General features: G+C 41.7%; 1 protein-coding gene and 3 long non-coding RNA genes across 5 annotated transcripts; all 4 read left to right on the plus strand.

The window, feature by feature from the left end:
* The first annotated feature begins 325 nt into the window (after positions 1 to 325).
* On the plus strand, positions 326 to 1544 carry LOC109943648 (uncharacterized). Of its 2 annotated transcripts, none has more exons than XR_004855270.1 (3): positions 326 to 562; positions 1027 to 1260; positions 1467 to 1544. It is a non-coding gene; the product is annotated as an uncharacterized lncRNA (long non-coding RNA). The 2 variants fall into 2 exon arrangements; XR_002266693.1 differs by lacking the exon at positions 326 to 562 and adding an exon at positions 622 to 931.
* A 57-nt stretch (positions 1545 to 1601) lies between these two features.
* On the plus strand, positions 1602 to 2743 carry LOC103636653 (uncharacterized). The gene is made up of 3 exons (XR_002266694.1): positions 1602 to 1779; positions 2241 to 2306; positions 2633 to 2743. It is a non-coding gene; the product is annotated as an uncharacterized lncRNA (long non-coding RNA).
* Positions 2744 to 4229: 1486 nt separating this feature from the next.
* LOC109943649 (uncharacterized) lies at positions 4230 to 4987 on the plus strand. The gene is made up of 3 exons (XR_002266695.2): positions 4230 to 4298; positions 4448 to 4533; positions 4925 to 4987. It is a non-coding gene; the product is annotated as an uncharacterized lncRNA (long non-coding RNA).
* Positions 4988 to 6389: 1402 nt separating this feature from the next.
* Positions 6390 to 10258, plus strand: LOC103644728 (protein transport protein SEC31 homolog B). The gene is made up of 3 exons (XM_020541864.1): positions 6390 to 6900; positions 6997 to 7141; positions 10095 to 10258. Exons 1-3 carry the CDS (start codon positions 6424 to 6426, stop codon positions 10256 to 10258), a joined length of 786 nt encoding a protein of 261 aa, XP_020397453.1. The 5' UTR covers positions 6390 to 6423.
* The last annotated feature ends 5226 nt before the right edge of the window (positions 10259 to 15484 follow it).

The following is a 15484-nucleotide window of genomic DNA, read 5'->3' on the forward strand; positions in this document are numbered from 1 at the left end:
TAAGTAGCAATTACAAAAATGGTTACTTACTGTGATTTTCACAGATAACATTTTCTTTCCAATCGTAGTATCTCTTTTGTTCTTGTCAAATCAGATTAGTTCACTCCCTGCCTCTGTGTTCGAGCGGGCGCGGCTTTCTCGGTTGCAGGTACACCGGACAGCAGTGTGGCTTGCTGAGCCTGCAGTGAGAATGCGCCTAATGGCTCTTCTGGTTGATGGATGCCGGGGACTGAGCGGTGGTGCTATGGCTGGTGTGATCCATGGGCAAGCACAACACGGAGATCCTATGTTTCAGGAGTTTGCGGGCCAATTACTGCGCTGGGTGTGCTCGTCGTTGTTTGAGATGGTCAGGAGCTGGGTGCTAGAAGGGGAATTGGAGGATGTATTTGCAGAGTTTTTTATCGTTGGGAAGCCAGTGAATTACCAGCCAGAACGAAGGTGATGAGATGGCGTCAAAGGTAGCTTTTGATCACCCAGAACGATTCTCCAAAAAGTTCGAGTTCAGTGCAGACAACATTGAGCCCCTGGTTCAGACATGCATGACAACTCTATCCTCAAAGAGGTAAGTCGTAACAAATTTTTGACATTCTGTTCCATCATTCAGCCTTTGTGATTCAGATCTTTTCATTTCATTTATGTTCTTTGGTAATTCCTACATCTATGGTTAATACTTAATATTTTTTCACAGAAGTGATGTGATTTTTTCTCTGTGAAGTGCTGTTGCACCACTTTTTTGTGTTGTTTTGGTAAAACAGGAAAAAACTTTGTTAGGGAAGTAGTAACTTTTCAGGGTTTTCTTTTCTTTATATGGGCCAACCAAACAGAAATAATTTTGGAGATTTAATCGGTTCTCACATGTCATTAATCCTTATACCAAACACACGAACTCATATCCAAGCAGGACTGTAACGAACTGTTTGGGAAAGACCAGGTAGGCTTTTATGTTTTATCGTCACATTGCAAAATACCCTTTATTCAGAAGTCCTAGCTCATCTTTCCATTCCCTTTAATGATAGCTGAAAGTAGAGCTGAAGAAGGGGCATCTGTTTGAAGGATGGACTGAAGGGGTCATCAACTTTTGGGTGCTATTAAAGTGTCCATATACCAAACATAGTTTTGCTTTATATGTTGTCACCTGACCTATGGAGAAAAGGAAGGAGATGAACTAAAAAGGAATGCTGATGTTCAAGAAATCCACCGAAGGACAATATTTAATCCAGTTTCGAGAGTCAACATGCCTAAAACGATATATGATCATGAGTGAGTAATAGATTATATATTGTTTCTGGTTACCTCTACTTTTTAGTGGTTCATTTGGTACTTATTTTAATAGTTGAAAGGAACAAAGCATTATCTTTAGCCATTCTTGAATATTGCAATGCTATTAGAACTTTTGCTTTCATAGTTTACCAGTTCAGTTCATGGTAGCTATATTTGGTGACGCATTGCAGTTCAGCTTGTTTTAGAAGGAATGTATGGCTAGGTGATCTCAACTATAGGATCAACTTACCATATGAGAAGACACACGAACTCATATCCAAGCATATAGCTGTACAAGGGAAAGGGAGTGGTGTTCTTCAATTTCTCATCCGAGTGTTCTTCAATTTCTCATCCGAGTGTTCTTCAATTTCTCATCCGAGTGTTCTTCAAGTCCCATGCATATATTAATAAGCACTTGCTAATGTGCTTCACAACTGGTTATGCATGCAGCCTCTTCATGCTTTGAAGGATACATCTTCAATCTTTCAAATATTATGATACTGACAATGACGTTAACAGGTATGATCAACTAACTTAAATGCGTGGCACCCCTTCCAGCTCGTTTACTGTTAAACAACGTAACTATTCATACTACATTGACACACATACAAAAAGTGGAGTTTGACGATCGAGTCTATTTGTACAAATACCGATATATGTACAAAAACCAAGGATTACTCATAATTTTTTAGTTGCTTACTTAAAGACTATGCATGCTAATAAACCAACAAACACATTTGTTGTATATTTATTTAAAAAGGCAACACCTTACATTTTTAATCTGGTCATACTACATTGACACAACATTATTTTTTTTGTTTTTCCCATGAATCCTCGGCAGAGATACAACAAATTTGATCTGTTCATTCCTGATATTGCAAGTCGCCTCAGTGCTTGGAACCATCGCAAACTCCTTTCCACAGCCTATCTGTCGCATAACTCTTTTTTAATGTCTAGCTTATATACCTCTGCTCGCGCAGACAATATATTGTTAAAGGAGGTGCTCGCACGGAGGAGGACCTCAACGTGGTGGGCATACTTTGCAGGTTGAATCGTTTCTAACCTTATTAAAGTCTCATTCTTGTAACATGAAAGTCATATATAGTTTTCTGAATGGGACATATTTTAACTAAACGAAACAATGTTTAACACACAAATTACTTGTTTAGAGCCTCCTCTCGTTCATAAAGATTGTCCACGTTTATGAGCAGACTACTGTAATTTCATATCTGAACACCGATTTAGTTAGATATAGATCTTCTGTTCTACGGTCGCGCTGTGTTTTTTAAGTCCTGCTCCAAATTGCAAATGCAATTCTGTTATTGGAAGGTTTTAATTAAGATACTCGTTTTCGAATCAAACTGCTGCTCAGGTCTCCTGTTCTTCAGCTGAAGATCATACTTGCTGTGGAGCCTTTGATCCCTTCAGAGGGACCAAGGATTGGAGAGCACATTTTCGGTTACACGGTCAGTACATAATCTATTTAAAGCTTCATTTGTCTCACTATCACCAGTATTTATAATCCGTCTAGGTGTCCTGATTTATATTCGTCAAACTGTGCGAACATAGTTTTTTTCATAAAGACAGTGTTTGTAGCGATTAATGGTGTTGTCTGAATGAACTCATACATGTGTTTTCTTCGATCGTACCAGGAATCGAATGTTGCTGGTTAGATTCATTTATGTTTAGTTCGTGCTCATGGTGTCTTGTAGAATAGAGAGTGTATGTCTGTGTTCTCTTCGAAAAGTGTATTTTGGTGCAACAACCCCTATTTTTTGAACTCAGGTTGATGCTCCTTTTTTTGAATGTTCGCTACATATAATGAATATGGGTTGGGTTTAGAAGGTGCTAGACAGAGACCGATTTTTTAAGGTTGACAGCCTAATTATGATGCATACAATTTTTAAGGTTAACTAACCAGTCTACAATTTTTCAAGTCAACGAATCTGACATTATATTTTCGCATAGTATTGAGTGCATACAACATTAGCATTCACTTCAAGTCCTTTAAATATGTACTCCCATGTAAATTCAAGCCCTCTTGCCCCAATCCAGAGAGGTGCCAGTCGGTGCAAAACTTAATCAGCAAAAGCCCAACCTGAAAACCCCAAAACAACCAGCTTTTGATGATAAGTAACAACAGAGTTATCATACACTGAGAAAGGACCTAAATCTCACATTTCTCCACTAATTTATGCAGAGAAACTATCAAAATAAGATCTTGTCAGATTTCAGATACCACTGACAGTAACCAGCAAGTCTAAGGGCCTACTCAGAACTCATTCTCAGAGTGAGATTCTGGATTCTAGACAGCGGATGTAGAATCTGGATAAGGGGTGTTCGGATCTTTCTCATAGTGATTATTGCCTTTGCATAGTTGGATTCTAGAATCTAATTCTAGGACCCAAGTGTTTGGATCACATTCTCATTTTTTAGGAGATCCAAACATGAGGCAAGGAATCAAACTACAGAATTTTGTTTCAATTGGGGATATGAAATGCCTCATGATGTTTTGGCACAATGGTAAAAAATGAGCTCAAGGAAATATATAGTATATCAGGACTTCAGACTGGCAGTGCCTATAATTGCTTGATGACATGAAAATAATTCTGTCTGTAACATTAGTTAAATCTCACTCATGTTCAGTGTCGTGTTGGATGTATGAGAGGACACTAAGATATCCTCTCGAAAGTATTTATCCTGATTTATGCATATATATTTTGTCTGTCTGTTGATCCTGCACATTAAGGTGAAGGAAAGAAATTAAGTGGGGCCTGTGAATTTCACACACTTGTACAGTACAGGGAGCGGTCGTCACAAACCAAAACTATCTTTATATTTACTATGTATAATATTTTTTTTCTTTCATCAATGACGATTTATATATAAACATGATATTTTTCAGTAACCTGGCATGTTTCTGTATTTAAACAGGGTTCTTCTGCATGTAACCAACTGCATATGCTTGTTTATTCACAGGATTGCAGACAGAGCACAGATCTGGACCGAGTATGTTTCCAAGAGACCTTCTGGAGTTGGTTAGTGCAATGAGACTTACATATTTGAGGGTGGTGTTCCTTCCCCACAACAAAATGGGAGTGGTGGAACCTATAGCCATGTTTTACTATTTTCTGTTATATATCTTAATGCTTAGAGCCTTAGACCGCCCTTATACTCTCCCACGCAGTTGCCATGATTTTGGGCATTGATGATGAGAAAGGAACTCCACAACTCTTTACATGTGATCCTGCTGGGTATTTCTTCGGTCACAAGGTAATTATTATTCAAGGAAATTTGATCTACTCACTGACTTCCTTGGTTAATCCAACTCGTAATGCAAGCTAACCGTTTCACTTTTGAATGATTTTCGCGTCTCCAAACAAGACAGTCTTTATTTATAAATTCCAAACAAGACACCCTTGTACTATGTTTGCATGTTCTTCAATTATAAACCATTGTGAGCATCTTTTCTGTTTTCCTTGGTTGTGCATTGCTGTTTTGGTTGAGAAATATTAGGGATGTGAAAACACACGGTACCAGAGATAGAATCATATTAATTTTTTCTTTCCTTTGCATTGCTCAACATCATACTCATTTACTGTACCATTTTTTTCAGCTTGCAGTCATACTAATCAGAATTGTTATTGTTCTTTTTCAGATTCAGATTGTAGATCAGCTCTGTCTGTGTTTGTCACCTTGGAACACAGAATCCCTACTACTCTCCCCCCCATAAGGTGTGTGGACTCCCTAACAACAATCCATATGTCTTCCCATACGATATCTGTTTGTGTGCGACTTATCAAGCAATTATTCAGTTGAACACATATTATTGCACACACGATATCTGTTAAACTTTTTCCTTGTTTTAAGATGTAATCTGTTATATATTTATACAATCGAGGAATTTCTTTGAAAATATTGGCATAGTGGTGCGTTAAAAAGTTGTCACAGGAAGCTAGAATTATACAAATAAAGAATATAATATATGAGAAGTGAAGGATTGATGTTCTTTATATTCCTTAATTAGGTTTTAGATTTTTACACATATACCTTTGTATTGGTTGGGTTGTAGGATGGGTCTTTAGTAAAAGGAGAGATATGGGAATCATTTGGATGATATACTGAACTGGGTTCCTGATCGCATGGGATGGAAGTAGAAGCCATCAACCATGTATAAATATGTTGAGTAATGCTTTGAAACAACCATGTATAAATATGTTGAGTAATGCTTTGAAAAACACATGATTCATTAAGTGAAAGAATAGTTAGAGATGACGCAAGCAATGATCGTATAGCCTAACTGACTGCAAGGAATAATGCTACTTTGTTAGTATCTATTAAGATACACACCTCCTAATTGTACAAAAGACTAAAGAGTGTAACTTTAAGCTATAACTCAAATGTTATTACGCATGTAACTGTGCTACAATTATGTACTTCATCTTGTACAAATGTCATTTGAGAAGAAGGAATATTGGTCTTGGTGTGTACAAAAGACTAAAGAGTGTAACTTTCATATATTCAGACTTTTTTTGGGTGGGTTCATGAACTCTGGAATCACAGTATTAGAATTTAAACGGTCATTGGTTCCCTGCTGTTCAGCTTCACTACTTTATTAATTGAAAAACATTCTATTAGATCCAACTGAAATAAAACGACAGGCGGTTAAAAGTGTTAATTCTCAAATTCGGTGTGTTGCTTCCTTACTCATACTTATATTATGGTGTGTAACTCTGTACAAGATTAAATGGTTGAAATGCCCCACCGGTGCATCTTTTGGTTTCGGTGGTAAACTTGTTTCTTTCCATCCGGTGGCACCCACCCAAGGTGCGCAAACATCTACATCTGAGGTAATTATTCTTTGTCAGTGTTCTATTTTCTGCTCCTCTTCAAGTTCCTGTGTTTATGTTATGTTTTTTATAGGTACATGTGCACAATTTGGTGATTGAGCAAAGTCTGGTGAGCCGATCAACTGAATTTGAAGCTGTTATTCAGAATGGCGACAAAAGTTCGCTACGTGCTGTGTGAAAAAAAATCACAAGAATCTTTGTAGGTACTTCTTTAGTAGAACTAATACTGATATTTGCATGGAGACTAACTTTATGTGATGCTTGTTTGATCAGATCTGACGAGGAGAGAGAAACCTGGGGCTTCTTAAGGGTTATGTTCGAGGACGGGGATTTTGCAAGGACAAAATTGCTTGCTCATCTTGGCTTCGAACCACCTCAGGCACCGCCTGCAAGTTCAACTGATGAATTGAGCCAAATATTGGCAGATACACTTAATATTGATCATGCTGCAGTAACCGATAATGCGGATGCCCAGTTTCTTATTGATAATGGGGATGATTTTTTCAACAATCCTCAACCTTCAGAGGCTAGCTTGGCTGAAGAATCAGTTTCTACAAATGGTCAACATATAGAACAGGAAGTTTCTGGAGATGCTGTGCCATCAGATCCATCAATTGACAAAAGCATTCAACATGCGTTGGTGGTTGGAGACTACAAAGGGGCAGTTAACCAGTGTCTTGCTTCTAATCGTATGGCTGATGCTTTGGTTATAGCCCATGCCGGTGGTTCTGCTCTCTGGGAAAGCACAAGAAATCATTATCTCAAGAACAGTATCTCACCCTACTTAAAGGTTTCATTTTATTTTCGGTTTTGAATATCTGTATTTATTTGTACATAGTAATTTTCATAATCACCATTGTTTATTGTTATACTGTTTCAATTATAGGTTGTCTCTGCTATGGTGGGCAATGATTTAATGAGTTTTGTGAGTACCTGGCCACTAAGTTCATGGAAAGAAACTCACGTCCACCTATGGACCTACCCCCTCGCCTCACAGCATGGCCGCCGGCTTGGTGTCGCCCCTGACCAAGGTTATTAAGGCGTTAAGGCGAGACATGGCGACCCACCCCCTTCCAAATGCCTAGGCGAGTTAGGCGTGCGGCGAGGCGACGCCATACGAGCATGGGCACTCGAGTCAAAGAGCTGGTACCTGTTGGCTTGAGAATTCCAGTGATGAGGTAGCAGAGAAGTAGGATGCCATAACATCTGGTGTTCTGAAGAAGCGGCAAAAGGACTTGCTGAGCGGTTTGAGTATTTGTAATGTGCCTAAACTTAAATCAGAGATAAGGCTGCTGTTATGAGGGATAAGTGAGCCATTCATATTTTAGTGATGTGGTATGGTATTCTTTGCAGAAATCTCATCTTTGTGTATAGATTATGAAACAGTTTTTTTATAACAATGTAACACACATTTTGTATATAAGTTATCATTGTATTATATGTTCCCGTTGCAACGCACGGGCACTTACCTAGTAGCATTGAAGGGTGGCCTGTGCTGCATGCATGATGTACATCAGTACATGACAAGGATTACTAAATCATTTTGTGAAAAAAAACCGCTATCCACTAGTAACAGTTTACCGTCGGTAAACCGGTGAAACCCGGTAAAACTGACCGGTTTGGCCAAACCAAATTTAAACAAATTCAAAACGGTTTTTTTTTCTGAAAATCGACTGTAAACCGCTCAATACCACTGATAAATCGCACATTTGAACTAGTTTTTTCGTTTTTACATAACTAAATATTAACAATACTAACATATATAACTAAATATTAACAATACTAACATATATAACTAAATATTAACAATACTAACATATATAACTACACATTAACAATACTAATATATAACTAGATATCAACAAGATGTCATCACATAAAAAATCTGAAACCCAAAAACCAAATCTAGACACTAAAATTACTAAATAATACAACTCAACATGGTTTCTCAGTAACAAATCACGGTTTACGACTGCTCGAGGCGGTTTACCGCCGCCGTTTGACGAGAAACCGATGGGTTAACGGTTTTACTAGCGGGTCAATAAGTTTTTCTATTTTTAATGGGCTAAACTAAATTAAATTTAGATATCATGTAACCAGATCACTCATTAGAACATGTAGTTTTTTATCATATTTTTTCATTCCTATAAAAAATTTCAAAAAAATAAATTTAGAGTGAATTTTGAAAAAAACGGTGGTTTACCGGTACCACTAGGCGGCTGTTTCGGTAAATCGCACGGTTTCTACCGGTTTTGTAAACCCTAAGACCGTCTTCAGCAACGTTCTCTATATACATCTGTCCTTTACAGTGTTCTCTAAAAGATTTCATCTCCTATATCTTCTTCCTCTTCAACAACGTCCTCTAAATCACGTTCTCTATACACAAATACCTATATTAGAGACATTTTTATTTTTTTATTTTTATACATATGTATTTGTCATACTTTCAAATGTATTGGATATATTTTAGTTTTATTAAACCAGTTGTTTAAATTATTAAAATGGATAGATGATCATTTAGAGAAACTCTATATATAAAGGATCCAGCAGCGTCCTTTAAATTTAGAGGGTTGTTTAGAGGACGATGCTGGAGGGAGTAGAGGGCAATTTCATCCTCTAAATTTAGGTTACAGAACCCTTCAGATCCTTGTTGTTGCTAGTCTAAGACTGGCCGCAGCGCTTGCAACACCGTGCCCCTCCCCTTGCGTAGAGGTCTCTAAGCCCGCAGCGGCTGACACTAAACAACCCCCTACGCGCTGCAGCGCAGGGGGAGGGCGCACACGTCCCCCAGATCAAGGGGAGCACGGTAGCGCCCACTTGCACAGTGCTCCCCTATTTAATAGTTGATAAAAAATAGTAATAAAAGATGAATAGAGTTAGATAATGATATTTTATAGTTCTAGTAGGGTATAGGAGATAATATAGAAGGAACCGCTGCGGGAGATGAAAAAATAGGGGATGAAATGTTGATGATGTGACGTAAAAAAAGTGATATAGTGAGAAAAATTTAGAAGAACCGCTGCGGATAGCCTAACATGCACACATGTACCGCTCGCTGTGTACACATGCCGTGATTCTTCATATCATACACGTACGTAGTCGTCTCTCTCTCGTGTGTGCAATCACGCCAGTGCTAGAATAGGAGTCGAGTTGTGGTAAACACGCGAGCATGCCTAGCCATATCCAGCAGGACACGCATCGCATATGCCCGCGCGCCAGGTCCTCGATCCTGTGTTTTGATTAGTTTGGCGCATGCATAATGCGTCCTGCACTGCATATATATCTATCGGCTGTTAGCACTTAGCAGCTTGTTGCAGGGGCCGCATGTGTAGTACGTGTACGATCTCGCTATCACAGCTCGTGAGCAGCCTGCCTGACTGACATGCTTTGCTTGCTTGCTTCCTGCCTTCATCAAGGCTGTGTCGTACGCTCGATATATGACCGACTCGGACTCCACATGCTGCGTGTTTTTTTTTCTCTCTCTGTGGCTTTGAGGCACGTTGTGTGGCATGGCATGCATGCATATGCACAAATTATTATTGGACCCATGCGTCCATCCATCATCATCCTTGCAGCTAGTCAGGCAGGCACGGCAGGCATATCATATTATCATCACGTCGCTCTTGTAATCTTGTGTGGTGTCGTGGTCGTGGGCATGCATGCATGCATTGCACTTCGATTTGATCTCCATCTCCTTGGCCACTCATCCTCCTTCCTTTCTGCACCCCCCTTGCTGCTGCTCGGGGCTCGGCTCCATCCATGCATGCAGCGACTGCGTGCGACTCCAATTCTTTCCTTGGTCATCACCTTCATGCATGCATTCCAAAAGGAAGTCTGCAGGTTGCAAAAGGCCATCCATCGACTTGAATTTTTTTTCTCAGAGTGGGCAGGGAGTCCAGGGACAGGGCAGAGAGAGAAAGAGAAAGAGAAAGAGAGAGACCACGTACGTACGTACAAAGCACAGTTGCACTTTGCTTGCTGCAGGGGGCAGGGTGCAGGAGACAGCGGGGAGGAGAGGGAGACAGAAAGGAGTTGAGGTGAGAGTGGCAGCACGGGAGACGAGCAAGATGTGTGGCGTGGGGACCCTGCCCTGCCCTGTCCTGCGCTGCATGCACTACAGCAGCGGCAGCGGCAGCCAGCAGCATTGAGTTGTCACAGAAAGCGGGCCCCTCCGGTGAGGCGAGTGAGAGGAAAGGATCAGAGACCAGAGGGGGCCTCTGGATCCTCCGTGGCGTGCACAGCTGCGGCACCCCTGCACCAGCGACGATTGGTTCTGGTTGGCTCTTGGCTGTACATGGCCGATGGGATCGGTCAAACAGTATAATCTATAATTCTATATCTTATTGTTTCTAAATCAGGTCAAACATAATCTATAATTCTATATCTTATTGTTTCAAACTCCACTATTTAAATCAGATCAAACAGTATAATCTATAATTCTATATCTTTCTATTCCACACGATCAACTTAAAACAGTCTAAGGCAATAAAGGCTAGTGAGATACCAGTGTTTACCGATTGAACTCCCAAACTCGAAATCGAACACCGACGGATATCTGTGATATTCTGGTCCCTGGGATGGTAATATTTTGGCCCAAGGCTGAATACAATTAATAGAGTATCCATACCAAAAGGTGTATCTTCTTTTTCGGAAGCATATCTCGAAAGAACCTCCAAATTAAGTGTGCTTGGCTTGGAGCAATCTGGGATGGGTGACCAACCGGGAAGTTTTTCTCGTGTGCGCATGAGTGAGAACAAAGTGTGCACAAAAGACTTGTGTTGGCCGTATAGTATATCTGTAACATCGTTTCCTGTACGTGTACGAGAGGAGTGGGGTGCTTCACCATTGATTTAGACATAATAGATGTGGAGGTTAGGCAGAACACGGATGACTCCCATTCCCCTCCACGTTGTGGCGAATGCTGTGATGACGAAAGCTGAGCGTGAGTGGTCAGCCTCGTTTGTTTGAACCTTGGCTCGCGCAGCCTATCAGTGCATGCATCTGGTTCGCCCGACCTCTCAGGCTAGGCGTGATTCACCTGACCCCTGGGTCGGCTTAGGGCTTGGCCGACCCTCTCCTGATTCGTGCGACCTCCAGGCATCCTTGCTCCGCACCCGGACTAGAAGTGGACGTTAGCGGTTCGCTTGCAGTCCAGAAGCAGGCTAGACATTTTTCGGAGTGGCTTTACTCATCATGACTTGTGAGTACTAGGAGGTTTTATCCTCGTCAAGATCTAAACAGGGTTTTCTTTTAGGTTCCTTAGAAGTTTTGATGTCTCTCAAAACTTTCGAAATATGTTGGAACTTTTGATATGTATACAAACCCCAAAAAACAACGAGTTTTTGAAAGTTATGATTGACAGAACTTTCGATATGTAGATAAACCCAAAAAGCACAAGTTTATCAAAGTTATGATTGTCAGAAATTTTGATATTGGAGCCTCTTCTCGAGTGTGTAATTTCACCATCCAGACAATTTTACAAATTGAACAATTTTGGTTGTCAATATATGCCTCCTATTTTTATGTATGTTTAGGAAAACCTAAAAATGAAAAATCACTAAAATAGTAACAATGTCCAATTCATAGGTTATTTAGCATATAAGGGTGATGTATACATCAACCATATTTGTTCTAAGGGTGATACATGTATTCACCATTGCTTGATGACTACTTAGACCTCTTACCAAAACTTAGTAAATAGTTTTTAGTATCTTTCGTTAATTGCTCTTGAAAGACAATCACCTTGCAACTTCTCTAACATATTTGACCTTTCAACTATTGTTTTGATTACATCATATGAATTTCCCAACTTGTTGCTTCTCATTTTTCTTGTGGTATGCTTAGGCAACATGAGCACACCCATTTTTACATTTTTGAGATATGTCCTTAATTTCCTTTTGGCAAACTTGATCAAGGTCTTGTCACTTGAAATATCTTAGCCATCGACTCTATTAGCACCCTTATCATCTCTTCATATGTATTCATGAACTTCTCCCATTGCAACATTTGCTTAAACAAAATTCAAGCACTTGAGCAACAACTCTTCATTAGTCCTTCAATATAGCTCATTACTATGCATGATAAATGAGAATGCACTCCACCGAATACTTCTACCAACTTTAGCATTTGGATCACATAGTCATTCGTATAGGAGTATCTAAATCATCCAAATTGGATTCAAGTTCATTGGAGTAAAAGTTGAGCCAATTTGGGCATTCTCCAAGAATACCGACATGACCCACCTCAGGAACTAGCTCCACCTTTTATGTAAACAATCCTACAAAGAAATAGAAAACCTATCTTGGACAATTTCATTAACCGACTTACCTAGGGATGGTAGTGGATACGGATATGGGTAGATAACCGCGGTTGTTTACCCGTTGGGTATGGATATGGTGGACTTTCATATCCGCGGGTACGGATATGGATACTATACGGTATCCACGGGTAATAATTTCGTGGGTATGGATATCTGCTATCCATATCCGTCACCCGATGGACATATGACATGTGGACCCAAACACCCAGTGGTCGCATCCCAGATTCCAGTGCCAGGCTGCCAGCCCCCAGCCTCCCAGGTCCTAGCGGCCAGCCTCCTAGTCCTAGGTCCCAGCCCTAGCCCCCAACAATCCAGTGGCCAGTGCGGCAGTGCCCTCTCAGTCTCTCACTCTCTCTTGTCATCCCAGAGCCCTAGTTTCTAACCCTAGTCGCCAAGCGCCCAACTGCCCAAGCCCCAAGCCCTCTAGGCAATAACCGCCGCAGTTCACGCGGTCACGCCAGCACCAGGCCTACAGGGGCACAGGGCGTCTAGGCCAGCCGCCAGCCACCAGCCACCAGGCCTGCAGGGGCATAGGGCATCAAGCAGCGAGCACCTAGGCAGGCCGGCCGAGCTGTGCGCCGAGCTGAGCGAAGAGTCTTCTCTCGTCTTCTCTGGTAAACAAAACTGGCTTGGATAAATTTGTGTGTCGATTTGGAGTTTTGGACATATTGCTTGTAAGGATTTGAAAAGATTACTTGTATGGATAAATGGATTTTGTTTGTGCAGATTGTGATGTCAACTCCCAATGAAAGTAGCAACCCTCAATTTCAACCTCCCTCATCTCAAGCATCTGTTGAGGGTGGAAGTGGGCTTCCGGAGAATGTGATTAATGTTGAACATGATGGTGATGAGGATGATGATGAAGTAGAAGTAGAAGGAAATGGGAGAAAAAGAAAATTGAAATCTGCAGTGTGGAATGAATTCAAGAGGGTAAAAGTTGGAGATGTTTGGAAGGCAAAATGTAATTATTGTTCAAAGAAGCTTTCAGGTGTAACAAAGAATGATACATCTCATTTGAAAGCCCATTGAAAGTGGCCTACAGGGGGTTGTGAAAGGGAAATAGGCTTACACCTTTTCCTAAATGATTTTGGTGGTTGAAATGCCCAACACAAATAATTGGACTAACTAGTTTGCTCTAGATTGTAAGTTCTACAGGTGCCAAAGGTTCAACACAAACCAATAAAAAGTCGAAGAAAGGGTTCAAATAAAAAGAGCAAAAGACAACCGAAGGCTGCCCTGGTCTGGCGCACCGGACTGTCCGGTGCACCACCGGATAGTGTCTGGTGCACCAGGGAGATCAACTCCAAACTTGCCAACTTCGGGAATTTGGGAAGCCACTCTGCTATAATTCATCGGACTGTCCGGTGTAGCACCGGACTGTCCGATGTGCCAAGCGGAGCAACGGTTGCCAACGCAACGGTCGAGTTCAACGGTCGGCTGACAATGCTACAGTACGCGGACTGCGCGCGCAGGAGTCAGAGCAGGCGCAGATGACGCACCGAACAGTGAACAGGACCTGTCCGGTGGCCCACATGTCAGAAGCTCCAACGGTCGAACCCTAACGGTTGGGTGATGTGGCTGGCGAACCGGATAGTGTCCTATGCGCCCGTCGACAGGAGAGTTCCCCAACGGCCATTTTGGTGGTTGGGGCTATAAATACCCCCAACCACCACTCTTCAAGCAACCCAAACATTCACTACTCCTCATTCAATACAAGAGCAATAAACAACACTCCAAGACACAAATCAAAGCCTCCGATCAAATCAAAGTCCACAATTCAACTCTAGTTTTTAGGACTTGTGAGAAGATCGGCTTGTGTTCTTTTGTTGTTCTTGTTGCTTGGTTGGCTTTCTTATTTCTCTCATTCTTACTCTCAAAGCCTTGTAAGCAAAGCAAGAGACACCAATTGTGTGGTGGTCCTTGCGAGGTCTAAGTGACCCGGAAAATCAAGGAAGGAAGCTCACTCGGTCTAGGTGACCGTTTGAGAGAGGGAAAGGGTTGAAAGAGACCCGGTCTTTGTGACCACCTCAACGGGGAGTAGGTTTGCAAGAACCGAACCTCGGTAAAACAAATCACCGTGTCATCCGCTCTTATTCGCTTGTGATTTGTTTTCGCCCTCTCTTTCGGACTCAATTATATTTCTAACGCTAACCCCGGCTTGTAGTTGTGCTTAAACTTTATAAATTTCAGATTTGCCTATTCACCCCCCTCTAGGCGACTTTTCAATTGGTATCAGAGCCCGGTACTTCATTAAGAGCCTAACCGCTCGAAGTGATGTCGGGAGCTCATGCCAAGATGGAAATGGTGACCGGCGAGAAGCCCGCCACAAGCCACGGGAAGGCTCCATCGGGGGAGTCCGGCAACAAGAGGGAGGAATCACCTCCCCGCGTCATGTCGCAACGGAGTGGCGACAAGAAGAAAATGAAGAAAGTGGTCTACTACGAGACCGATTCTTCATCGCCTTCCACCTCCGGCTCCGACGCACCGTCCGTCACTTCTAAGCGCCATGAGCGCAAGAAGTTTAGTAAGATCCCCTTACGCTATCCTCGCATTTTCAAACGCACTCCTTTACTTTCCGTCCCACTAGGCAAACCACCGGTTTTTGATGATGAAAATTATTGTATGTGGAGTGATAAAATGAGGCACCATCTAACCTCACTCCACGCTAGTATTTGGGACATTGTTGAATTTGGTGCGCAGGAACCATCCGTGGGGAATGAAGGCTATGACTCGGACGAGGTAGCCCAAATCCGGCATGTCAACTCCCAAGCCACCACTATACTCCTCGCCTCTCTAAGTCGAGAGGAGTATAATAAGGTGCAAGGGTTGAAGAGTGCCAAAGAGATTTGGGACGTACTAAAGACCGCACACAAAGGAGACGAGGTGACCAAAATCACCAAGAGGGAAACGATCGAGGGGGAGCTCGGTCGCTTCATGCTTCATCAAGGGGAGGAGCCACAAGCAATGTACAACCGGCTCAAGACCTTGGTGAACCAAGTGCGCAACCTCAGGAGCACCAAATGGGATGACCATGAAATGGTCAAGGTTATTCTTA

Source organism: Zea mays, chromosome 1 (genome assembly GCF_902167145.1).
Source record: "Zea mays cultivar B73 chromosome 1, Zm-B73-REFERENCE-NAM-5.0, whole genome shotgun sequence".
Classification (NCBI taxonomy): domain Eukaryota; kingdom Viridiplantae; phylum Streptophyta; class Magnoliopsida; order Poales; family Poaceae; genus Zea; species Zea mays.